This window comes from Typopeltis vanoorti, chromosome 8 (genome assembly GCF_054136105.1).
Source record: "Typopeltis vanoorti isolate ZY-2024b chromosome 8, IOZ_Tvanoo_1.0, whole genome shotgun sequence".
Lineage (NCBI taxonomy): Eukaryota > Metazoa > Arthropoda > Arachnida > Uropygi > Thelyphonidae > Typopeltis > Typopeltis vanoorti.
In genome coordinates, this window is record NC_143556.1 from 39,719,653 (window position 1) to 39,746,763 (window position 27,111).

General features: G+C 37.6%; 1 protein-coding gene across 1 annotated transcript in view; it reads right to left on the reverse strand.

Annotated features, from left to right (window-relative positions):
• LOC150103937 (voltage-dependent calcium channel type A subunit alpha-1-like) overlaps positions 1–27,111 on the reverse strand; it is a 1,762,795-nt gene that overhangs the window by 1,621,166 nt on the left and 114,518 nt on the right. Inside the window, exon 8 of the mRNA XM_090397103.1 lies at positions 15,105–15,194. Within this exon, the coding sequence (XP_090253229.1) occupies positions 15,105–15,194 (90 nt within the window). The remainder of the gene's footprint in view (positions 1–15,104; positions 15,195–27,111) is intronic.

Genomic DNA, 27,111 nt, shown 5'->3' on the forward strand with positions numbered 1-27,111 from the left:
AAACCCATGCTGTTCCCTGCATAGTATAGAATGCTTGTCTATCCATTTCTGTATACAAGTTCTTATCAACTTCTCTAAAATCTTCACTACCACACCAGAGATACTAATAGGTTGGTAGTTAGACACATCAGTTTTTGCACCACCCTTGTGTAATGGAACTATCATATATTCCTTCCATTCCTGTGGTATCATTCCTGAGCTGAGACTCAAGTTATACAAATGTGTGAAAGGCTTAGCCAATTCAGCTGAACATCCCTTTAACAAACATGCAGATATTCCATCTGTCCCTATTGACAAATTCTTATCCAGGTTATGCAAGAGCTCTTCAACCTCATTTTCATGAACCCGTAACTCTTCATCTAACATAGCAGTAGCACCATGCACCTGGTTGATATAGCTTAGCAAAGTGAGCACTCATTAACTGAACAATCTCCTTAGCTTCCGGCACTCGTGTACCATCTGCATTCAATAAAGTTATTCTTCCACATTCATTCTTTCTTTTGCTTGAGACATAACGATAAAATTCTTTTGGATTACCTTTAGCTTGCATGGCCAATTTCTTTTCATACTCCGTTTTAGCTTTTCTCACAATACTCGTTACTTTTCTGGCCTGAGCTTTATATATTTCATAACTCCTCTCACTCCTATTCTCACGATATTCTTTCCACATCAATTTCTTTTTGTGGATCTCTAGCTTAATAAGGCTGCACATCCATTTCATTCCCAACCTATTTATTCTTCGAGCACTAGGGATACATTCAGATACCACCTCATTCAAGCACTTTTTCAAAGATACCCATGCATTGCTGACATTTTTTCCATTCAGTAACTGATTCCATGGGACCAAAGATAGTATTCTTCTAAGTTGATCATAATTTCCAGCTTTGTAATTTAGCATGTAGCCTGATTTAATTGGAGCTTCAATACAAGTAAATACTTCCCAAGAAAGAACAGCATGATCACTGTCACCAATTGATGGTAAAATAGCCATATTCTTAACAGAGATCCCTTCCGATGCTATGAGCAAATCCAACATTCTTTGACCTTGAGTTCCTTCTCTCACATGCTGCTTGAGAAAGTTATCTTGCAAAAATTCAATAAATTCCTGTTCTTTCTGATCAAGAGATTTCTCTTCTATCCAATCAACGTTTGGAAAATTAAAGTCACCCATAATGATCATTCGCTTGGGATCCATAAGGCTAAATTACGTTCAACTCCAAGGATTCGACAGACTCATCGCGGGAGGCCCTAACATTATATCAAGAACAACTATTCGACATTCACACAGTATCTATCATACCTCACCAGGAACTCATTCACAGTCATGGTACCCACAACAGACTCTGGCAGCTTATTCCACTCATTCACCACTCTCCAAGTAAAAACCCTAGCTCTAACATCCTTGCTAACCACACTCTTGCTCAGCTTCCATGTATGGCCCCTAGTCCTCCCACCACCAGTCTTATTCTCAAAAATATCTTCTGAATTAATCTTATAGAAATCCTTCAGTAATTTGAATGTCTCAATCACATCACCCCTTTTCCGCTTATCAACAAATTTCTGCAACCCACAAATCTTCAACCTGTTCTCATAAGGTTCATTCCATAGACCTGCTATGATCTTGGTCACTCGTCTCTGGATTCTCTTCACCTCCTCATGGGGTCTTATCAAGGCTCGATACAGAGGAACAATGACCTGTTTGCCTCTACTCATCAAATCACCCGGTTGCTGAAACCGGGTGATTTGATGAGCTGATTTAGCCACTTTTGCGATGTGCCCCCTAAACTTCAACTCCCTATCCACCAACACTCCCAAATCCCTGGCCTTGTCAATCTCCTGGAGTACGGCTCCACCAATGTGATATACTGCTGCTATTCTTTTCACCCCAAAATGCATAACCTTACACTTTGCTACATTAAATTGACATCCATTCTCCTTAGCCCAGTCCTCCAAACTATCCAAATCATCCTGCAAAATTTTGACATCCTGTGCACTCACTATTGCTCTACCTAACTTTGCATCATCAGCAAACAAATGAACACTTCCTCTCAGATCCTTTCCTATATCATTAATGAACAAATTGAACAGCAGTGGTCCAAGAACAGAATCCTGCAGCACACCACTAGTCACAGGCCGTCTTTTGCACTCTACTCCTGAATAAACCATTCTCTGATATCTCTCCATCAACCACCCTCCTATTCATTTCATCAACCCTATACCATCCCCATATGCTGCAGTTTACTGGTTATAATTCCGTGTGGTGTCCTGTCAAAGGCCTTAGCAAGGTCCAGTAAAATCACTGTAAACCCATTACCTTTATCCTGTTCAGCCATCACTGTTATAAAACGTGAGCAAGTTACTGGGGCATGATCTACCCTTCACAAAACCATGCTGTCCCCCATACGGTATCCCATTTTCATCTATTCATTCCTGTATTTTCTTTTGACTATTTTCTCCAAGACCTTGACAACGATTCCTGATATGTTGATTGGTCGGTAATTTACAACAGCAGTCTTTGAACCTCCTTTATGCAGTAGATCTATTTTCCCCTATTTTCATCCCCTCAGAACTAATCCAGACCCGAGACTCAGATTAAACAATAAGGTCAAAGGCACTGACAATTCTTTACCACTTCACGTAAGACCCATGCTGATATACCATTCAATCCCACAGATGTATTGACATCGAGGTTTTGTAATAGACTATTCCTCCACTTCATTCACCACAATTCCCGTATAAGCTATTGGTTCATTCATTCCTGCAATGTCATTACCTGGATGATATACTCTTGCAAATTGCTCACTTAGTAATTCCACTATATCAAGATTCGGTTACCTCTCTACCATCAGCATTCTTTAAAATCATTCTGCCATATACATTTTTTCTTTTACTTGCAACATATCGATAAAACTGTTTGGGATTCTCTTTAGCCTGAATGGCTAATGTCCTTTCATAATTCGCTTTTGCTTTTCTTACCACACTCATTACCCTTCTTGCCTGTACTTTATACCGTTCATGTGCCTGCCGGTCACCTTTCTCCTTAAATTCCCTCCATAGTTGTTTCTTTTTTTGCAGCTCAAGCTTAATGGTGTCATTCATCCATTTAACACCTACTTGATTTATTATTCGGACTCTAGGTATACAGTCAGCCATTGCTTCATGCACACACACTTCTTAACTGCCTCCCATGCACTATCAACTTCTAGTCCTTGCAGTTGTACATGCCATGGCACTGAACTAATCAAACTCTTTAGCTTGTCATACTTTCCAGCCCGATAATTCTACATGTACCCTGTCTTAATTGTAAATTCAACACCTTGAGCTACCTCCCAAGTCAAGATGATATGATCTCTCCCGCCAATAGATGGCAACGTGGTCATATTCATTACAGCGAAATTCTCAGTTGCAATTACTAGGTCAAGCACTCTTTGATCCCTAGTGTTTTCCATTACATGCTGTCGCAGATAGTTATCCCTTAATAACCGCATAAAATCCAATTCCTTCCTCCCATGTGTCCTCTCCTTCCAATCAATGTTACCATAGTTGAAATCTCCCATAATAATTACCCACCTTCCACTCATTTCTTTTATTTGCTTATGCATACTATCTCCACCATCTATTCCATCACCTAGTCTATTGCAGCACCCAACTGTATATTTTGTTCTGCTAGTCTCAATCTTACACCAAATAGCCTCAAATGTGCTCTTTTCTCTATCCAGTTCCACTTCTATTCTCCTTGGCTGCAGCTCATCAGCTATCATCAATAGCACTCATTCCCCCATTTTATTCTCCCTGTCACTCCTGAACACACCATACCCCTCACATTCAATCCCACTAGCTTTATCATCTTCTGTTAGCCATGTTTCACTAATGCCAATAACCTGTGGCCTGGAAGTGCCGACCAAGGCCAAAAATTCTTCCTTCTTGTTCCTAATACTTCTGGCATTAGTATACATGAATTGCAGAAGCCCATTTGTCCCATCCCTGTTTTGATGCCTTATACTAACTATCCCATTCTTGTTGTCCTTCATACTCGCTCGGACATATATATGAACCTCCCCTTTAGTAACCTGTGCTGTTCATTGCAAAGTATAGCATGTATGTTAACATATTTCTGCATACAGGGTCTCACTTACTATTTTAAAATCTTCACATTCCAGAGACAGTGATTGGTTGGTAATAACACACATCAGTTTTTGCATTATCCTTTAATAATGGGGTTATCATTCTTCCCATTCATGTGGGATCTTCCCAGATTTAAGACTCAAAGTATTCAACTAAATCATGAGCTTAAATAGTCCAAATGAATATTCCTTTAGCATATGTGGTGACATCCTATCTATCCCCCTATTGGCAAATTTTTTCCCACATCATGCAACAGTTCTAGAGCCTCTTCTTGTGCATCTTTATCTCTCATCATATAATGCAGTAGTAGCGCACTGCATCTGCTTCAGACACAAGCATACCATCTGTAAAGTTACTCCTCCAAATTCATTCCTTCTTTTACTTGTAGCATAATGATAAAATTATTTTTTCTTCTGATTTGCTCTTATCCTGCTTGGCCAATTTGTTTTCATAGTCCAACTTTGCCTTTTGTACAATGCACATATCTTTTTCAGCCCTCTTTATATATTTCATAAATGCTTTCATCATTTTCTTTTCCACGATATTTTTCAACATTATCTTCTTCTTATGGATATCTTGTTTAATAAGGTTGCATATCCATTTCACTCACACTCTATCTGTTCTTCAAACTCTAGTGATGCATTTAAGGTACTGCATCATATCATATCATACACTGAAAGGCGTATAAATGAATGGGTGTTAGAAAAGATTAGTAGAACTTTAAGGCTCCTTAAGGATATTGACAGAAGAAAATTAAAATATTTTGGACACATAGAAAGGATGGAAGGAGGACTTCTCAGAACAGTAATAGAAGGTAAAGTTCCTGGAAAAAGAGGCAGGGGTAGACCATCATTGAGATGGATGGATGGCATGTGTGGAGTGACTGATCTTCAGAGAGTTGAGGCTGCAGAAGGGCAAACAACAGGACTACATGGCGAGGCCTAGTGTGGAACAATCATCGAGCATCAGAGTGACCATACGGCATCTGTAGATGCCCAGTGAACACAGACAGAGATCATTTAAGCATCTTTTCACTGCCTCCCATGCACTGCTGATAGCTTTCCCATTCAGTAATAGATACCATGGAACTAGACATACTATTCTCCTAAATTTGTCATAATTTCCAGCTCAGTAATTCAGCATATATCTCTTCCTACTAACCTCATCTAGCCTGAATCAATATTCACATAATAATAATTTTTGGTGGTGCTGGCATAGCACAGAGTAGAGGTGTAGCACATGTCCTATAGATAAGTATTTTATTTTAGTGAATATTAATATTTTTAATAATTATTTTTGGTTATATCTTACTTACTTTAGACTGAAAAGCTAAGTATGTGTTTGTTTCAGAAATCTAACATGGATATTGTTTAGAAATCATTTTTTCATGGCACCAATGCATACAAGGAAATTGGTATCCGAGGCATCTTTGTTCACCAAGTAAATGTTTCATGTGTGAGTTACAGAAATGCAAGAAAATGAAATAATGAATATTAACAATGTAAAGACAGAGATAATGTTCTGGAGAATGTAGAAATAGTGAATGTTAGTGTATGAAATATAAATGAGAGCATGAAATAAGTGGCTGAAAGTAATGTGCATGATGAGGTGACAGTAAGGAGTGAAATAGTGCATTTATGTGGCATCCTTCAAAGGACAAAATGGGAACGAGCAACTGAAGAAACAATTGTTGTGGTAACAGTAGGCAGAAGAATAAAAGAAAAGTGAACAAGGAAAGTATGGCAGTGCAAGAAACTAGAAATAAGAAGGTTTTGTATGGAGATTCGATGATAAGAGGTATACTATACTTAATGAGAAAATGATGAAAACATGTTTTCAAGGTGAAAAGATCAAGGATATCAGTGAAGCTGTTTAGTTTGCAGAAGGGAAAAGTGAAAGAGTTGATTGTTTTGGCAGGAACAAATGATTCAGAAGGGAAGAAATGTGCAATGAAAAAAGACATGAAAGAGTTGTTGAAAGAAGCAAAAATAAAGAGTAAGGATGTAAACATTGTGAGACTGCTGCTATAGTATGATAGAACAGAGTTGAGAAGAAGGACCATAAATTGCTTATGAGTCAATGAGAAGATTGTGCAGGAGGAATGGTGTACAGTTTACAGATGTATAGAGTGAATTTGATGGATGAATGGCCTTATATATGCCTGGTGGACTACATTTGAATAGTTTTGGGATCAGATAGTGTTTTTAATGAGTTTGAGAGTGCAAACCCAGAGAAACTAGAGATATTAGTGGGGATACAATCAAGCACATGTCTGGCCAAATGTGACATAAATAAATGAGAGTAAGTAAGGTTTCAGATTATAATGGGTTGGTAATGACATTGAGGTGGTTGTTTTTACCTTTCAGTCGTTTCTGACCCTAGGAAACTTTTGTAAGCATTGCCCATAAAGTGTTCCTGGTGAGATTTTTACAGGGTAGTTCACCATTGCTTTCCCCATCTGCCCCTCCCCCATTTTATCTGGGCTCGGAACCGACAAATGGCTAGGACGTATTTAAACTGTAATCCATGTGTGTTCACAAGGCCAGTTTGCCTGTTCTGGGGGACGAAAATCGGCATTTCCAGGTGGGAAAAAAACTCTACTTCCATATGAGACCGGCTAACTCACCTTTTGTTGAAAGGGACCAGATAAAAGTTCGTCACGTCATTGACAGGAATCAAACCCAGGTTTTTATGACCAAAGGGCTTTGTCTATACTGACTGAGCTACGGAGGCTCCAATAATGACATTACACAGCAGTAACTGTGGGTCCAAGGCGGTGTTGAAATGCATTTACATAAATGCCAGAAATATCAGGAATAAGGAAAAGGAGTTTGTGACATTTATCAGCTCGACTTGGCCAAAAATTATAAGCATGTGTAAGACCTGGTTGACAGAAAATGATAGTTACAGGGATAGAATGTAACGGGTATTGTATTTTCAGAAAGGATAGAGCAAATAGAATAGAAGGTGGCGGTATTGCTGATGATAGCTGAAGAATTACAACCAACAAAATTAGAAATTAAATAAGATTTTATATCTGGAGGAGATGGTTCATTTGAGACTGTCTGGTGTGAGATAGAGGCCAATAAGACAAAATATGTTGTTCAGTGTTGCTATAGAGTAGGAGTCCACAGAAAGATATAGATGCCATGCAGTAGGACACACAATTATTCTGTGTGACAAACTACTGGAACATACCCAGGAGAGAGGACATGGCAAGATAGAAATCGAATTTATACAGTTGCTAAGGGATAATTACATGAAACAAGATGATAAAGAGGGGAGAAAGGGTTTGAGAGTGGTGGGTGGGTCTGATAATAGCATCAGAAGATATATCCATAATGAAGGTAGACACTCTGCCTCCGATCAGAGAGTGACCAAGCAGTCTTGTTCTGGGAAGTTGCCAAACATGGAATTCTCTCTCTCGAGAAAGGGTTTATGTTGAACTATAAAGCTGATAATTATGACAGACTTAGGAGTCATCTAGGAGCAGTGCCATGGCTTAAGAAGTTACAAAGAAAGAATGTCAATAGTGCACTGGAGTGGTCAGAAATTGTTTTGAGAGAAGTAGTATCAGACTGCATTACCCAAGGTCAGGAGGATAAACCAAGTGGGAATTAATGGATGAGTAGAGATATGAAGCAAGAGCTGCAAAAAAAAAAAAAAAAAAAAACACTGTTTGAGAGAACATAAAGAAAAGGACAACAGCATTCTCATATGAGCAGCATTAAGTGCAAGCAAGAATGGCGACTCAGGCCAAATCAGATTATGTGAAAAAATTAGCTAGGCAGGCCAAATTAAATCTAAAAAAGTGTTTTTTTTATATAGCAAGTAAGGGGAAAAATGACTATGGGAGGAAGACTTTAATTAATGCTGATGGTAGAAAGGTGACATAGGGAAAAGAAATAGTTAGGTTGATGAGTGATCATTTGGAGATTTTGCAGTTGCTGATGTGTCAAATATGAATGTCAAAATTGAGGAAGATGAACAGGAGGTTCAGCATTTTGAAAAATATCAATGTGAATACAGCAGTGGGACTGGATGGCATGTCAGCCCATGTACTATGTGAATGTGCAAAAAATTGGCATTGTTTCTGATGAAGTTGTTCAATTTAAGTGTCAGCTGTGGCAAGGTTCTTCCAAGTGAGTGGAAAGAGGAAGATGCTTCTTTTATATAAAGGTAGCCCCGAGACAGGAGTAGCAAACTACAGACCAATTAATATATTAGTAATGGTAATTAAGGTATTGTAAAAGTTGATTAAAGATCAAATCCAATAGTCGGTGGATAGGAATATGATACTCTATAGTGGACAGCACGACTTTGTAAAGGGTAGGTCCTGTCTTAGTAATTTGTTCACATTTATTATAACGTGACAGTAGAATTGAATGAAGGAAATGGCTACACCATGATACTGCTTCACTTTGCAAAGGCATTTGATAGAATGCCACATTGAAAACATTTCCTACAACTTACAAAAGTTGAAGGAAATGGTAATGGATATGAAGCCAGTAGCTGGATAGGGGAGTGGCTGACAGACGGACACCACAGTGGTATATGGTGGAGTGGAATCTAGGAGAATGAGGATCACTAGTTATTATTACAGGCTTCTCTACTAGAGCCACTATGCTGAAATATTTAAAAGGGGATATTCAGTTGTTTGCTGATGATGCAACACAGAGGAGGACAATAGTTGATAAAACTCATGTAGTCCTGCAGGATGATTTAAATAAATTGGCATTGTGAACAATGCTAATTTATTTGACTGCCAATTTACTGTTGCAAAATGTAAGATTTATGCACTGCGGACTGCAGGAAAGTGATGAGGCTAAAACTTGGGGATAATGGTGGACAGAGAGTTGACGTTCAGAGGCATATTGCAGAAGTTGGTAAAATAGCTCAAAGGATTACTTAGTTGTCGAAAAACATGCTAATAAGTAAAGATATGAAAGTTATAATCTCACTTCTTGGTGTGATTCAGGCTGCATCTTGACTACTGAGCAAACATTTGATCACCTGAGTTTCTTGGGGATTAGGATGTGGTAGAAAAAAATCAGAGTTGAGTGACTATTCTGGTGAAAGATCTGTAGAATGCTCACTATGAGGATAGATTAAAAGTGTGTGGGGGGGGGGGCTTACAAAGTTTAATTGATAGTCAGAAAAGAGTGGACATCGTAGAAACTTATATTATATTAAAGGGTTTTATAAAATTAATGCAAAGGAAAATTTTCATTATATGACAAATAGTCAGAGAACTAGGTGTCATCTGTGGAAGAGTGTGGTTAATACGAGTGTGCAGACTAGATTTTTTGCATGGAGAGTGGTGAATTAGTGGAATGATTGCCAGAATCAATCAGTTGTGAGTTCCCTGACAGTGAGCGAGTTTAAGGAAAGGTATGATAGGCTTTGTGTGTGTATAAATGTTAGTGTGGATCTCTGACAATGAATCTCTAGATTTCATGGGGATACTGTACATAATAATAATAATATATCACCATTAATAACACTGGATAATATACAGTTTCTCTCTGAAATGAAAATAATGATTCTCTACTAATTTTGATGTGCTGAATACAAAATGACAATAAAATCTGTCGAGTGGTTCTTGTTTAGGAGAGACTTCGCCCGCATTTCATAAGTAGATATCATTTGGCAATGCTGTATTTCAATCTCCTGTTTGCAACATATTGCATCATACTGCATCAGCCAATCATACACAATGCCTGCACAAATGGTCACTATTCTTAGACTCGTCAAAATTGAGTCTCAAGGCAATGTTGCTGCATAATGGAAACCAGCTTCAATCTTTTCCAGTCAGACACACTGTCTACATGAAAGAAACCTATGACAACCTAAAACAGCCTATTGGACGGTCTTCAATACAGCAAGCTGGCATCTCTGTGATGACTTGAAAATAGTGTGTGTTGAAGGATCTGCAGCTGGGATATACGAATTGCTTTCAGAAGTTATTCCAGTATGTAATACCGGAATCAAGTTACACTCGAATTCCAGTTACTCTGACTCCGACTCTGTGAGCCAAGTTTCACTGATGCCAGCAATCTTAGGCCACAACATATTCACCAAAACCCATAAAACTCAAACCCTTTGTTACTAATGCTCCTGGCATTTGTGAATAGTTGTAACAATTACTTCCTGGCTTCTTTACAATTTGTTACAGGTGTTATTCAATTTAGTTAGACACAATCAATCCTGGTAAGCTTGCATTGAATGTGTTTAGGAATATATTACCTGCATAAAGTAAAGAGCTGAGTCTGATATCTCCAATTCTAATAAAGTATCATGTTTAATACAACTTTCTTTCATAATATGATCCAAACAGATAATGAATAAGAGTGGATGTAATGTGCACCCTTGTCTTACACCTGGTTTTATATTAAATCAAATTCCTGTATTTTCTTCAATTCTTACTGCTACCTTACAACTTAAATATAGATCATGTATTACTCTATATAATGTTCCATTTACCCCATATAATTGTAGTATATTGAAAAGCTTTTCTCTGTGCACCCTGTGAATGCCTTTTCCAGATCTACAAAACATAAGTGCAGATCCTTTTTATTTCTCACCTATTTGTTGTGAAAATCTGATCTTGACAAATTGTATTTGATCTGAACCCAGCTTGTTATCCCCTGAGTTTCTCCTCCACAATTTTTCTCAGCCTCTTCTCAGGTATGTTTGCATAAATCTTAGCATGAACAGTTAGCAGATAATTTTTGATGTAATTAACATTGTTTTATTATGATTTTTTATACATGTGAACTATGAGAGCTCTGCTCCAATCTGAAAATCTGGAATTTGATATTCTTGCAGACCCTCTGAATTATGCAGTTCAGCCGCAGTAAAACTTTCATATCCTCATATTTATTATTATTATTATTACTTGACACCTCCGGGAGTCCAAGGACTCATCGAGGGAGGGCACCTACTCTACAGATCTGTCTCCACCACTCAATCCACCAACTACAACAAGCCGCAACTACACCAACGCCATATACCGCCAGCCACTACCACTACTATTTTCACAAACAATCACAAACATCCATGCCCACGGTGGGATTCAAACCCACAGCCTTTTGGCTGGAGAGCAGATACACTAACCACTAGGCCAACCAGGCCGGCAACAACATTGGAGGTGCCGGGGATCGAACCAAGCATCTTTCACATGCAAAGCGAACGCTCTACCACTGAGTTTGTATTTCTCCACCCCCACTAGTTTGTATTTCTAGAAGCATTTCTGCATTTCAGGCTTTTGATACCTTTTGACTTCAAGTATTGATATGCACTTGCATTTATATTCCTCCTGAATATTTCAAAAACTGTTCTGTCACTGCTTATTTTGTTTATCAGTCTTTTGAAGTAATTACTACAGACATCTAGAATATCCTTATCTTCAGTTTTCATATCACCATATACACCACTTATTACTTTTACAGTACTCTTTCCTCCATTCCTAATATTTTTCAATAGTAAAATGAGTAAGATGAAGTCCCAGGCTTTACTGTAAAACTCTTTTGAAAGGTTGTCAAGATCCTAGAATTTCTTTGCACAGCACTTTTTGAAACCTTCTTTAACATCATCGGCTGTGATGAGTCTATCGAATGCTATTCACATGTGGGATGGAAAAGGATCTATCTTCCATGAGTTGTAGCTAGCATATACATCAGTGTAATTATTGACTGAAGAGATCTTTGTAGTTTGATTCTGGAAAGATTCCAGTATCATTGTTCTTCCATCATTTTACAATGAACACTTTACAATATAGAGCAAACAAAAAGTCATGAAAAAAGAATTTATATCAAAGGGGAAGATCATTAAATGACTCTTTTTTTTTTTTTTACAATGAAAAAAAAAAGTCATTTAATGATCTTCCCCTTTGATATGAATTCTGGTGATGAATTTTGATATGAATTCTTTTCCCATGAAGCTATATTGTAAAATGCAGCTGATGGTAGAAAAAGAACACGAAATAGATCCTTATTTCGTGTTCTTTTTCTTACATTTGTTTTATAATTTCCCTTTCGATATCTAGGCTGACATTTCTGATGATGTTAATGGTGTCTATTCCAATACCTTTGACAGGGTGTAGCATAGAGGCAGCCTGCCTCACGGCGTGGCTTAATAAGGGCGCTCGTTCACCCATATTGCGGTAGGCGCCATAGCTACGATAACAATTCCTGTTAGTGTAGCAAGTGCAGAAAGAAGTTCTTCCAAGCTTAAACTGATTAAAAATTATTTGTGAACAGCAATGATCCAAGAAAGATTGGTTAGCCTAGCAACTAATCGATAGAGGCGGACATAACATAATTTAAATTTAAAAGCGCTTATAAACAGTTTTATTGTGCAATATCCCCATAGAGCAAACATTTAATTAATATTATTATGTAATCTTTTTGCATTAATGTTTCTCTTGAAATAAAACAAAATAGCAATTGGAGATTTTCTTATATTTTTTTTTGTCTTATAATCATCAGGGGCGATATTTAATTGTTTGCCTCACGGAGCGATCTAATCTGGTGACGGCCCTGGTCTATTCTGTTCTGCTGGTGTTAGCCGTGAACAGCACCTTTCCTTGTACGAGCCTCTTAGTTTCACTCTTTTCTGATATGCATGCTCTTTTGTCCATTCAATCATGGTTTCCTTTATGGTGGTTTTGAACTGGGCCCAATTACAAGTGGTATTTTTCCATTCATCACAAAGCGCTTGAATTTTGATGGAAAAGATTGACAGGAGGCTAGGCGAGAACCTCCAAGGTCCAGAGCCTATTTCAATGCTCATTATGAACTGAAGAATGAGAATGACTGGCTTGTGAATTGCCACATTCATGTTTAAATGCTTGCTTTGTAGTACATAACTGAACAGTGATAAGGAGATACAGATCCTATCTAATATTGTACCAACATCTCTGTTTATGCAAGTGTAGGCATGAATGTCGGGTTGATAAATGTGCCAAACATTGGATAAATGGACTCTCTTTAGACACTGTTTAAGGTAAGAGTACCCTATTGTTCCAACATCTTCATTTATGCAAGTACAGGCAGATATTTTGAGATGATTAATCTGCCAAATGTCAGCTAAATGGACTCTGTTTAGATACTGTTTAAAGTAAGAACTCTTACCTTAAACAGTGTCTAACCTAACTGTATTCTTCCTGTTTCAGGGTTTTCCCTTTAACTTATCAATGTAGTTTCAGTCTCCTGCAGCAATGATGTAGTGGGTACCATATAATTAAGACTGGGATTGCAAAGAATATCAGTCTATCAGCTCTCCTAGCTGATGAATATTATATTAACGAGTCTGAAGGTAATGCCTTAATTTTTTCAGTCTATACTGAGTGTTTGGCCCATTGAGTCTTTTTCGAAATTTTTGATATCATGGCACCATTGGAAATAAGTTTATATTGTACCTATATATTGTATTGAAGCAGATTTTGTACCTCAGCATCATTTTCCATAAAGTCTGTTGTTTGACTGGATTATGAAATCCTCATATATTTCATGTAGTAATGCTTAAAGGAGGTTGCATAATTTAGTGTGAAGATTGGTCTTTGGCTTCTAACTTTTTCAAGAGTCTTATTAGAGCTGCTGTGTGCAGAGAAGCCATACCTAGCATTATAATTATTATTTGTGACATCTCCAAGGAGTCCTTGCAAGAATGTCAAGTACATGGAACTGTTCAGGCAGGAGGGATGAAGATACAGTCTGATCAACTCATCACCAACGATGCCTGCCCACATGTTCATGGTGAACTGGAATCCATGGTAGTGAGTGATATGAAGGTTGTCCCTGGACCAAATGTGGCTGTTTTGGCAGTCCCATGCCTTCCCTAGTAAATACAGCTTCATCAGTGAAGAGCACCAGTTCTGGAAATTGAGGCTCTTCTACACAATACTAACTGAACTGCCTACAGAACCCAACCCAGTACAAAATCGGTTGGGCCCAGCGTGTGAACTTTCTGATACCAAAAGGGTTGGAGCTGATCAGCATGAGGAGCCTGCCAGGTGCTGAAGTGAGAGACACCCATGGTGTGCAATGCACAGGTGCTCACAGGTGGATTCTCCTCCTCATTTCTTTGACGAAGTACTTCATTGTCGAAGTTCTGAAATGGACCCACACTTTAATTCATTACTTCAAGTCTGGGGTATGGTGAATCCTTGGAGCTCCAGAGTAATGCCTGTTGGAATTGAAGGAACCTCTTTCCTGCAACCACTGATTCTCATTGGCAAACAGGATGCTTGATGGAGTTGGACGATGTGGGAAATGCTGTACAACCAACGGGCAGTCCTCCCATTACACTAAGCTTTACAATATATGTCAGCACAGACCCGGAAATATTTTCAACTGTACCATTGCAACAGCACATTTGGGTTGATAATCAAAACCTAATCTACCCTAACCCTGCTAATATCCAAGAAATGTGTAATGGATATTCTGAAACACTTTGTATATATATTTTAACCCTCTTCTGCACTTTTTATTATTTTCTTGAATTTCATCTTCCTTTTTTTTTTTTTTTTTGGTTTTAAACAAAGCAAAGTGCTTTGTTTCCAGTTTTTTTTTTCAGCTTCCATTTTGTGTTATGAAATCCCTGCATTGAAAATCCCTATGCTGAAATGCATTGAAGTAAAACAATGAAATTTCTATCACCACTACTCAGAGAAAATTATAAATGTATATTTATACCTACTACACATAACAAGACTACTTTTAAGGGCTAAATAAATAAATAATAAATATATTCATAAATAAATAATACAAAATAACAAATAAGTATATCAAAAACACTTATACAATATAAATCAAAAAAGAATTCCAATTACTGTTGTCAATTACCATTCCACAAAAAATTTCATCTATCTGTTTAAATTGAAATTAAATTTAAAAACTTTGTTTAGAAATGTAATCAGTACTACATGATATGTTCTAAATACATTATTATCATTCAGATAATATATCATAAGTCACCTTCAACATCAACATCTTCTTCTTCTTCATCTGTACTTTTACTCTGCATACTTTTTAATTTTTTTCTTTTAGCTGCTGCTTTCCGGCGAGCTAAAACGGCATACAAAAAGTTGCATTATTCAATCAGATATATATTTTAATCAGTGAGAGAATGAAAGTGCAAAATCAGGAAAAACTAGAGATATGGGGAGGAAGAGATGCATGTGTGTGTGTCAGAATAGAAATGCAGGCAAGTTGATGATGATGATGATGAATCAGGTCTTGAATATGAATGTGACACTCATTAAAAGATGCAACTTCCTCATAAACATCTAGGTTCAGCATTATTGTCTATTTTACAGATATTTTCATACATACCATTCTGGCTGCCACCACCATTCCTCTCAACACAATAAACACATGATTAATCATTTATCAACAATTACCAAACCTACTACTTGTCTTCCTTTTTTCGTTCTATTTACCTCTGTTTTGGAAGTCTTCTCATAAAGATTTTTCCATAAGGCCAATTTCAGTTGTTCAAAAAATAAATATCAAGTTCCTCTTTTCTTCTTGACTATTTGCAATCACAAAGCACTAATGTGTTATAGGTTTTGCAACCTCTCTTGTGTGGAGATGATATACATATATATATATATATCATGGCGCTAGTGATCCAAGCGCTGTGGACGTACTTAAGAAAAGCTCCTGATTCAGATAAGTTATTCTAGGAATAATTAATTATATATGCGTAATTATTTGAGTAAGAGCGGCTGTAAACGTTGTGCGCTACCAGTATTATTAGTGTGGGGGATTTTTCTTGCCTAAACTTAATTACGAAATCGTAATTATTAGACCTAGTAACCTGCAGGGGAAAAAAAAAAAAAAAATGTCGACGGCATTGTCATTCCATGATTTTAATTTAGATTTCAGTCATTTCATTAAGTGTGAGGTCTGTTATATGTATTCCTTCGATTACATAAATGATTTGTGGATGTTTAGCGCGGATGGAAGAAGGGTGTGTGTGTGAAGTGTGACCTGAATGAGGAACTGATGAATGCAAATATGAAATTGATGACAGAAAGTGTTAGTAATGATTGTGTCGCGAGTGCACATTTGAAAGAGAAGGATGGTGAGTTAGACAGGCGAAAAAATGTTAAAAAATCAGGAAAAAAGAAAAAGAGCGATTTGAAAACCATAATGGATGTTAAAAGGGACGAAAGTGAGGCAAGAGTGGTGGAAAGAAATGAAATTGAGAGAATAAATGAAAGTAGAAATGGCGTGACGCAGAAATTGCAAGTGAAAAAAATCGAAATAATAAATGATAGCGAAAAAAGAATGAATGATGGCAAAAGTTGGATGCATGTTGGACTGAAAGTACTCTGAAACAAAGATAGATGAATGAGAGTAAAAATGAGAAGAATGATAGTGAAAGTTGGATGTATGTTAGTCCGAAAGTACAGAAACAAAGAAAGATAAATGAGAGTGAAAGTGAGAAGAATGATAGTGAAAGTTGGACGTATGTTGGACCGAAAGTAGGAAACAAAGAAGGATGAATGAGAGGGAAAGTGAGAAGAGGGGGTCGAGAGTTAGAAAGTTAGAAATATTTAATGATAGAGAGAATGAGTCGCGAGATTCAGAAAGTGAATTAGATTGGATGAGGCAAGAAATGAAATGGATGCGGAATGAAATTAAGAGAATTCAGGTCAAAACTATTAAAATAAATCATGATGGCATGAAAGAGTTACGAAAGATGAGCGAGTGGCGTTGTATAGTGACTCCATTATTAAAGGTCTGCTACAGGATAAAATGCACAAGGTATGTTTTCCAGGCGGTAAAATGAGTAGAGTGATAGAGGCATTGGATATGAAGTGGGAGCGAGCAAAAGAGTTAATTGTATTAATTGGTACAAATGATTTGAGAGAGAACAAAGATCATGTCAGAAGGAATGCCAGGAGGCTGCTTGGAAAGATAAAAGAGAATAGTGTGACACGAAGGGTAGTCAGTGTGTTGCCTAGGTATGATTGTGGTGAAATGAGGTGGAGAGCAAGGATTATGAATGATATTCTGGCTGAAATGTGTGAGGAGATGGGAGTACAGTTTGTTAATGTGCGGAATGAGTTTGAGGGATGAGGTGAGCTGTATGGGAGTGATGGACTGCATCTGAGTGGTTATGGTGCGAGTTGCTTGGAGAGACTGCTGCTGGAAGACAGAGAAATGAATAGAGAGAATGAATCAGATCAAGAGGGGAGTGATGTGGAAGAGCAGGAGAGTAAGACAAAAGAGTGGAAATGAATGGGGGAAGTAAGTGGTATAGAAAATGAGAAAATGGGTGTGCAAGAGGAGCAGGGAAACGGGAAGGCTCAGGGTGGACAGAGGTACACAGCGTGAGAAAGGTGGATGCTCCAAGAGGAGGTGAGAGCATGTGTAGGCAGGAAAGAAATGGGATGACCAGGGATCAAGAGGAAACAGATGAAATTGCAAAAGGTTCTCTTGATCCCTGGTCATCACATTTCTTTCCATAATGAAGAAGCAGAAAGGGAAATGGCCCCAGTCCAGCATGGAGAGAGATCACATCGAGTGAGTGGTATCAGTGGAACTAGCTGTAGATCCAGAAATGAGCTATCCTGTTTGTATACCAATGCTAGAAGTATAAGAAACAAGGCAGATGAAATGGTTGCACTAATTGCATCTGTTCACCCAAAGACTGCCGGAATAAGTGAGACATGGTTAGATGAGGACAACATCCTGACAGGAATAGAGATGGAAGGGTATGATATGTTTCGTGAGGATAGAAAGGGTAAAAAGGGAGGGGGGGGGTGCTACTGATGATAGAGAAAGAGTTATGTCCATACAAGGTAGAGATGCAAGAGGGAAATAGGGCCAGTGCTTTTGAGGCAGTATAGTGTGAGATAGAGGTGAATAGAATCAAATACTTGGTGGGATGTTGTTATAGACCTGGTAATGTGGATGGTGGTGATAGTGAAATGTATAGTCAAATAAGCCAAGCAAATAAGAAAAGGGTGATCGTTATGGGTGATTTTAATTATGGCAATATAGACTGGAATGAAGAGATAGCAACTGGAAGTAAAGAAAATGAGTTTCTTGAGTTTTTGAGGGATAACTACCTCAGACAGTATGTAATAGAGGTTACATGAGGATTGAGGGTCTTGGATTTGGTCATCTCATCAGAGGATGTAATTATAAATGAGGTGTCAAATCATCCACCAATTGATGAAAGTGACCATGAGGTGATTACCTGGATGGTTACCAGCAGTGCAAGGAACCCTGTGAAAAAAGGGTATATGTGAAACTACAACAAGGGGGGAGGGTGATTTTGAAGAGCTCAGGAGACAGCTTGCAGGTGTAGCATGGAATGAGGAGTTAGCTGGAAAAGAGATCGATGCAGCTTGGGGGATTTTCAAAAACTATTTAGTAGATGCAATGTCTAAATGTATTCCAAGGGTGAGAAGGTTAAATAAGGTAGGTGTGAGATGGATGAATAAAGAGATTAAGCATGCGATACAGAGAAAAAGGGCATTGTGGAGGCATAAGAGAAGTGGAAGTAACTAATTTCATGAGGTCTACAAAGACCAGGCAAGGAGGGTGACTTGGTTCGTGAGAGTAGCTAAAGAGAGGTATGAACAGCAGTTAGCTAATGAAGCCAAAACGAATCCTAGGGAGTTCTTTCGATATGTAGCCAAGCAAAAGAAAGAATGATTATGGAAAGATGACATTGATTGGAGAAAATGGTATAAAGACAGCTGTTGTGGAATGTGTGGTGGAGATACTTAATGAGCAGTTCATAAAGATCTTTCAATCTTGTGAATGTGACTTCATGGAGAGATTGAAAGCAGTTGATGATGGGGAGGAGAGACTGACTATAAGTGAGCAAGATGTGTTTGGGGAGTTGAGTAAACGTGATGTAAATAAGGCTGTGGGACTTGATAATATATCACTGTTCATTCTGAAGGAATGTGCCAGAGAGTTGACACCTGCCTTGATATATTTTTTTAATACGAGTCTTGCACTTGGTCAAGTGCAAGATTGTGCCACTTCATAAAGGAGGTGATCGAACTCAAGCATAAAACTATAGGCCTATCTCTGTGTCAGGTGTTGTGGTTAAGTTGTTGGAAAAGCTTGTGAGAACTAGGGTCGAGAGTTGGGTTGACAACAATGGTATAATCTTTGATGGACAGCATGGATTTGCTAAAGGGAGGTCATGTTTTAGTAATCTACTTACTTATTACAATAAAGTGACTGCTTCCTTGGACAGAGGAGAAGGATACACAGTAATATACTTGGATTTCGCAAAGGCTTTTGATAGAGTACCTCATGATAAGTTGACAGTCAAACTAGAGCAGATGGGGTTGGATATTAGATTAGTGCATCGGATTGGAGACTGGCTATCTGATAGGTATCAACAAGTTGTGTATGGGGGTGCGATATCCAGGAAAAGGAAAGTCACTAGTGGAGTGCCTCAGGGGTCTGTTTTAGGGCCATTACTATTTAACTTGTATATTAATGATATTGGCGAAGATTTGGATGGAGATATTCAGTTGCTTGCAGATGATGCAAAGTTGGGACAAACCACAAAGAGTAGTGAAGATGTTGTGGCCTTGCAAGAAGACTTGAATAAATTGAGTGACTGGGCAAGCAAATGGGGATGTGAGTTCAATGTTACAAAATGTAAGGTTTTAAAATTTGGAAAACAAAGATGGGATGCAGAATTTATGCTTGGTGAGTATATATTGTTGGAGGTAGAGGAAATAAGAGTACTGGGGGTGATAGTGGATTAGGATCTAAAATTTACGGGACACATCGCCAAAATTGTGAAGACAAAACAAAGACTTCTGGGAATGATGCAGAGGACACTGACGTGTAGAAGTAGGGAGATTCTTGTTCTGTTGTATAAGGCTTTGATTAGGCCACACATGGACTATTGTGCACAGATTTGGTCACAGGGTTTTCAGAAGGATGTTGGAAAGGGTCCAAAGGCGATTGACTAAGGTAGTTTCTGACCTCTGGAATGTTGAGTATGAGGAAAGATTGAGAAGATGTAATTTGCAGAGTCTGGTGGAGAGAAGGAAGAGGGGAGATATGATAGAGACCTACAAGTTGGTAAGGGATTGTTATAAGATCAATGGTTGAGAAGTTCTACGGAGAATAGTGGGAGATCAGGGAAGAACTAGAGGTCATCCCTGGAAATTGTATAAAGAGGGTGTGAGTAGGGGAGTGAGAGGCAGGTTTTTTTCGTGCAGAGTTGTGAATGATTGGAATGCCTTGCCTGAGAGTGTGGTGTCTGCAAAGAGGTTGAGTGTTTAAGACACAGTATGATGAGATGTGTGTGTGTGATAAAAGGACCTCCGAGATGAGTCTTTGACTCCATGAGGTCTTGGGAAATAATAATAATAATAATAATATAAAATGTTAAAACTAAGTTTGATTACAACAAACTTAGGAAACATCTTGGTGAGGTGCCATATTATAAGAAATTGCAAGAAATTATATTAGCAGGGCAGGCAAATAGTCAATGGAAGTCTGAGGTATGGCTGTGTACCTAGGAGCAGCAAGAAAAAAATGTTGTAAAGGTTATATACGGAGAAAGGTGACTGTCAAGCTCATGAGCAGCACAAATTATAAGTAAGAAGAGTAACCACCATAACAAGGAAGGCAACACAAATTATGAGAAGAAAACAGCCTAGAAAGTCAAAGGAAATCCCAAAGAATTATTTGACTATGTAGCAAATAAAAGGAAAAATGATTATGGTATGATATGTTTAATGAATACTGGGGGGGGGGGGGTCTAGATGGAATATTCTTACCATCGAATACAATCCATAATTTGGTTTATAATTTGCTACCTTTGTCCTGAAACCTTCTTTCCACTCCATGTCTCAGCTTTGGCAAGGAGTGAAAAAGAGGTTCCAAGACAAAGGTAGCAAATTATAAACTAGTGTTGTACTGGATTCTACTTAAGAGAAGTAGTGGTAACAATATTGAAAGAGTTGGCTAATGGTGCAATTTAGGAATGTGTTGATGGTAATGTGGTAGTTGATAGGGATAACATGGCTTTGTGATGTATATGTCTTGATTTAGTAATCTACTCACTTTTTAATAAAATGACAGTTAAATTGATTAAGGAAATTACCACACTATGATACCTCTGGATTTTGCAAATGCATTGGACAGGATACCTTACAGAAATTCCTGAAATAAATTGGAGCAAATGGGGATGGATATGAAGCTAGTAATATGGTTAAGAAGATGAAAGCTAGACAAACATCAACATGTATTATGTGGCAAAATAGAATTCAAGAAAAGAAGATAGGTAACCAACAGTGTGTCACAGATCTCCTTGTGCCAGGGACATTGTTATTTAATTTTTACATTACCAATATAGGGACTAAAAGTTGTTTGATGATGATGATAATACAAAACTGGGGAGGGCAACAGATAATATCAGTGATGTGAAAATAGTGGAAGATGATTTAAATAGACTGACAGAGCAGGCAAAGGATAATGATCATCAGTTTATATTAGGTTACACGTTATAATACATAAATGGAAGTGGACTACAAAAAACCAATGAGGTTAGGAATTTGGGAATGATAGCAGATAGGGAATTAAAGTTCACTGGACATATTGCAAAAGTGAGCAAAACATTTCAACAGTTCACTTGGAACATAGAGTGGAAAGAACAGATGTTTAAGCAGTTAACTTTGGCAAGCACAAAATGAGGTGTCATTATGAGAGAATTTAACTACAGTAGTTTGACTTGGGAAGAGGAATTTGTAGAAAGTTTTTTCACTTGGTTACAAAGTAACTAATACTTGCCAAGAAATTATATTCTTGTTTAATCCGTTACCCTAGTGTAAGCAAAAAAAGTTTGTGCATGAAGAATCTTAATTACAAGGCTACTTGTATATACTTATCATTCATACCTGTGTAAAGGCTGATGACTTTACACAGGTATACAGGATCCCAAGATGCAAAGCACACTTCCTTTCTGACATGCATAATGCTAAAACATTAAAAGAGGATCAGTACTCCAAACACTTTCAACCTTTATTGAGGTCTCATCACATGCAAACTTTGCTTTCTTACACTTGGATAAACAAGAATATAATTTCTTGGCAAGAGTGAAATGAATGATGTTTGAATGAAAGAGGTAATGAAAGATTCACAAGTAGCACTGTATGGAAATTCAATTATTAGAAGTGTGAAATAAAAAGATGCACAAGGTTTGTTTTCTAGGAGGTAGATGAATACTAGATGGTAGATGAATGCAGAGATTAGCAAACAAAAGAGTTGTTAGAGATAGATTAAATAAGGCAGGTGTGAAATGGAAGAATGCAGAGCAAAAGAGTTAGTAGTGGTAGTAGGAACAAATGACTTCATTGGAAACAAAGAGAATATATGACTAGATATCAGAAGATTATTGAGAACAATAAAAGATAATAGTATGATATGAAAGGTAGTCAGTGTGCTGCACAAGTATGATAGTGAAGAGCTGAGGCACAGAACAAGGATTATGAATGATATGTTAGCAAAAAGATATGAAGAGAAAGAAGTTCAGTCTGTGAATGTGTAGAATGAGTCTGAAAGATCAATGGAACTGTATAAGACTGATGGAGTGCATTTGAATGGGCTTGGTGTCAGTTGTCTGGAGAGGCTGCTACTGAAGTGGAGAGGAAAGAGTGCAGAGAACGAATCTGGGCAAGTAAGAAGCAATGCGAAAGAGCAGAAGAGTAAAGATGGGAGAGATTGAAATGGTGCTTATGAATGGAGATGTGGGCGGTATGAGTGCAGAGAATGAGAGAACAAATGTGCAAAACAGATAGACACAGAAAAAGGGTGTAAAATCAGGGTAGCAAAGGAGAACACAGAGTGAGAAAGATTGATGTGCAAAGAAGAAATGAATGTGTGAGGACAAGAGAGAGGAATGGGATAACCTAGGATGCAAGGGAACAGTTCAGTTTGAAGAGAATACTGGAATGGGTAATGATAGAGAGGGCTTGAGGAAAGTATGGAGAAATTACATCTGATAAATGATACAAATGAAACTTGTTATTGATCCAAAAATGAACTATTATGTTTGTATATGAATGCCAGAAGTATCAGAAACAAGGGGAACCAAAGATTATTGATGTAAGAAAGACATTATTGAATGAGGATGAAATCCTGACAGGAATAGAGATGGAAGGTATGATGTTTTTCATGAGATAGAAAGGGTGAAAAGGAAGTGGAGTTCTTGTAATGATAGAAAAGGAGTTATGCCCATGCAAAGTAAAGATGCAAGGGGGAAATAGTGGCAGTGGTTTTGAGGCTGTATCATGTGAGACAGAGATGAACAGAATGAAATACTCAGATGTTGCTATAAACATAGTAATATAGCAAAAAGTTACCATGGAATTTATATGCAAATTAGCCAAGCAAATAGGCAAAGGGTGATCATATGAGTAATTTTAATTATGGCAATATAAACTGGGATGATGAGATACCATCTGGAAGTAAAGAAAATGAATTTCTCAAGTTTCTGAGGGACAAGTATCTCAGTCAGTATGTAAAACATAGTGACATAGTGAATGTGAGGATCTTGGATTTGATCATCTTATCAGAAGATGTCATTATAAATGAGATGCCAAATATCCCTCTGGTTGGTGAGAGTGACTATGAAGTGATTACATGAGTGGTTGCCAACATGTGAGTAATTCTCTGAGGAAATGATATATGTAAAACCACAAGATTGGTGATTATGAAAAGCTCAGAAGACAGCTTGTAGCTGTAGCATGGAATAAGATGAGTAGAAAGGAGATCAATTCTGCATGTGTTATTCAATAACTATCTAGTAGAAGCAATGTCTAATTATATTCCATGGGCAAAAAGGTAGGTGAGAAATAGAGGAATGCAGAGATTAAGCAACAAGTAATTCAGAGAAAGGCTGCATTATGGTGGCAACATAAGATGAGTGTAACAATCAGTTCCATGAGGAGTACAAAGAACAGGCAAGGGGGACGACTCAGTTGATAAGGGTAGCAAAATTGTAGTGTGAACAGCAATTAGTTAATGAAACAAACAAACAAAAAAATGGGGAATTCTTTTGATAACCAACACAAAAAAGAATGATTATTGAAGGATGATATTGACTGAAGAAAATAGTAAAAGAATAACCATTGTGGAGGAAATAGCTGAGATATTAAATGAGCAGTTCATAACGGTGTATCATCCTTGTAAATATGACATCATGCAGATGTTTGAGAGCAGTGGAAGGGAAGAAATGGAGAAAAGATTGACTGAGTGTAGAAGTATGTGGGGAATTGAGTACACTTGATGCTAATAAGGAAGTGGGACTTGATGATATATCACCACATATTTTGAGGGAATGTGCCAAGGAATTTACATCTGTCATGACATGATTGTTTAATATGAGTTTGACATTTGGTCAACATTTGACATCAACTTATCATGTGGTGATCTATCAAAAGTCTTTGTAAAATCTAAGTATATTACAAAGACTTTTGATAGATTGCTACATGACAAGTTGATGGTTTAACTAGAATGATTAGATTAGTTTAATAATATCAATTATTAGACTGGAGATTACATTGGTGCATGAATTGCATATTGGCTCTCCATTAGGATCAGCAAATGTGTGTATAGAGGGAGCAATATCTCAGAATAGGAATGCCACTAGTGGTGTCTTCAAAGATCTGTTTTAGAGCCATCACTGTTTAACCTTGTTAATATTGTATGTTAATAATATCGGGGAACTATGAGGAGTAGAGCAGATGTGGCTTTACAAGAGGACTTGAATAGACTGGGTGAATAGTCACAAGAGTGGGGATACTAGTTCAATGCTGCAAAGTGTAAGATTTTGAAATTCAGAAAGCAAAGATGGAATGCAGGGTATACATTTGATGGAGATATATTGGAGGAGATGGAGAAAATAGAGATCTGGGTGTGATGTTGGATAGGGATCTAAAATTTAGAGGACATGCTAAAACTGTGAGGACAGCAACTTGAATTCTGGCAATGATGCAGAGGACAGTGACTTGTAGAAGTAAAGAGATTCTGATTCATCTGTATAAGACCATGATTAGTCCTTGATTGGATTACTTGATTGGCCAAATATGGATTACTGTGCATAATTTGCTGAACTGGTTTTCAAAAGAAAGAGCTATTGAATAAGGTGGATTCTAGTCTCTGGAATGCTGATTATGAAGAACAGTTGAGAATTAGTTGTAGAAAGCTTTATCACTTGGTTAGAAATTAAAATAAAAATGCCAAGAAATTATATTCTTCTTTAATCCTTTATCCAAGTGTAAGAATAAAGTTTAAGTATGAAGTTTCTTCACGACTATGCTACTCTTACATAGAGGCTAATGACTTCATATTAATTGCCTTATTATCCCATCCCATAATGCAAAGCACACATCCTTTCTGGTGTCAATGCTATGTGTTATGGGAAGGGGCCACTACCCATACCAGTTTCAACCTTCATTGAGTATGGTGCAGAGGGGGGGGGGTGATTCTCCAAAAATTCTAAATCTCAATCAGCGAACCAAAAGGATTCCTTCTAAACTCATTGAGATTTAGAGTTTCTGGAGAGGCGCTTCTCCCCCACACTGCACCATAACTGTACCTGAATAAAGATTGAAACCGGTATGGGTAGTGGCCCTTCCCATAATACATAGCATTTACACCCCAAAAGGATGTGTGCTTTGCATTAGGGGATGGAATAATAAGGCAATTAATGTGAAGTCATTAGCCTCTATATATGAGTAGCAAATATCCAGGAGACTATCATTTTAAGGCCTAATTGCCTGACTTCTCTAAATTAACTTTTAATTATCTGACTCATAGAGAGTACCATGTACGGACATTAGGTGTCAGTTACAATTTAAATTGTTTCCACAATTACTTTGTTCAGTGCTGTGTCGGTAACAGTTATCATTGCTCTGATTGTGTTGGATAGAAAATCAGCAAAATATTAGCGAGTTTAATAAATGCATTTTTTCCTCTTGGTGTTTTTTTCATACAACTGAACATTATAATGAATAAATTAAAATATATGACATTTTTGGGGATGCTTAAGAGTCAAAGCTGCATAACTAAGAGGAGACCTCCACATAGCCTTCAAAGGAATGTGGAAAACTAACCAGGGCTTCTGACCTAATGTCCAATCCTCAACTTCTCGTGGTGCACCCTGTTGGGCATCTACCTAGATACTGAACGAACGAGGATGGGCTGACAATTTGGGATGTAGCCGACCAAATTGTATTCTTATTGGCTTAAACCAAAATACAAAATGATGGTACAACATGACAAAATTTCATGCTGGCGGTGGCGTCGCCCGGTTAAACAAGGCCCCGTTATTTTCACTAGGGAACCAGGGCAAACAGCGAAAAATCAGCTACTGGAACAAACCCTAAAACACACCCCAACTCAATTCCACCTGAGTTGAAGATTGATACTATCAACATAAGAAGCCTGAATGGCAAAGAAATGGAATTAGATAAGTACCAGATCAACATAATAGGGGTGATTGAAACAAAAAAGACAAAAACTGGTGAGATCTTTCTGAACAATAAATACAAAATGTTATATTCATACAATGACAATCAAGGAAAAGGAGTAGCAGCCATAGTATTCAACACTAAATACGAGGCTAATCTTCTTAAATGGCAGGCAGTCTCAAGTAGAGTGATATGGGCAAATATCAGAATGGGAAACTAGAAAATGAGACTTATTTGTGCCTGTGGTCCCACAGAAGGCTCTATGAAGGTAGAAGTGGAAGAATTTTTTGAGGCTATAGAGAAAGCTACTGACACATTGAAAAAAGAAGTGTTGGTTCTTGTTGAGGATCTAAATAGCAGAGTAGGAAGTGGTTGTCAGACATACAAAACCAAATATTTTTGTATTTCTACAAAAATATTTGGAGAAAAGAGCAAAACTAATAATAATGAAAATGCTCAGGAAATGGACTGGTTATTACTAACGCCATGTTCCAACATAAAAATGTGCA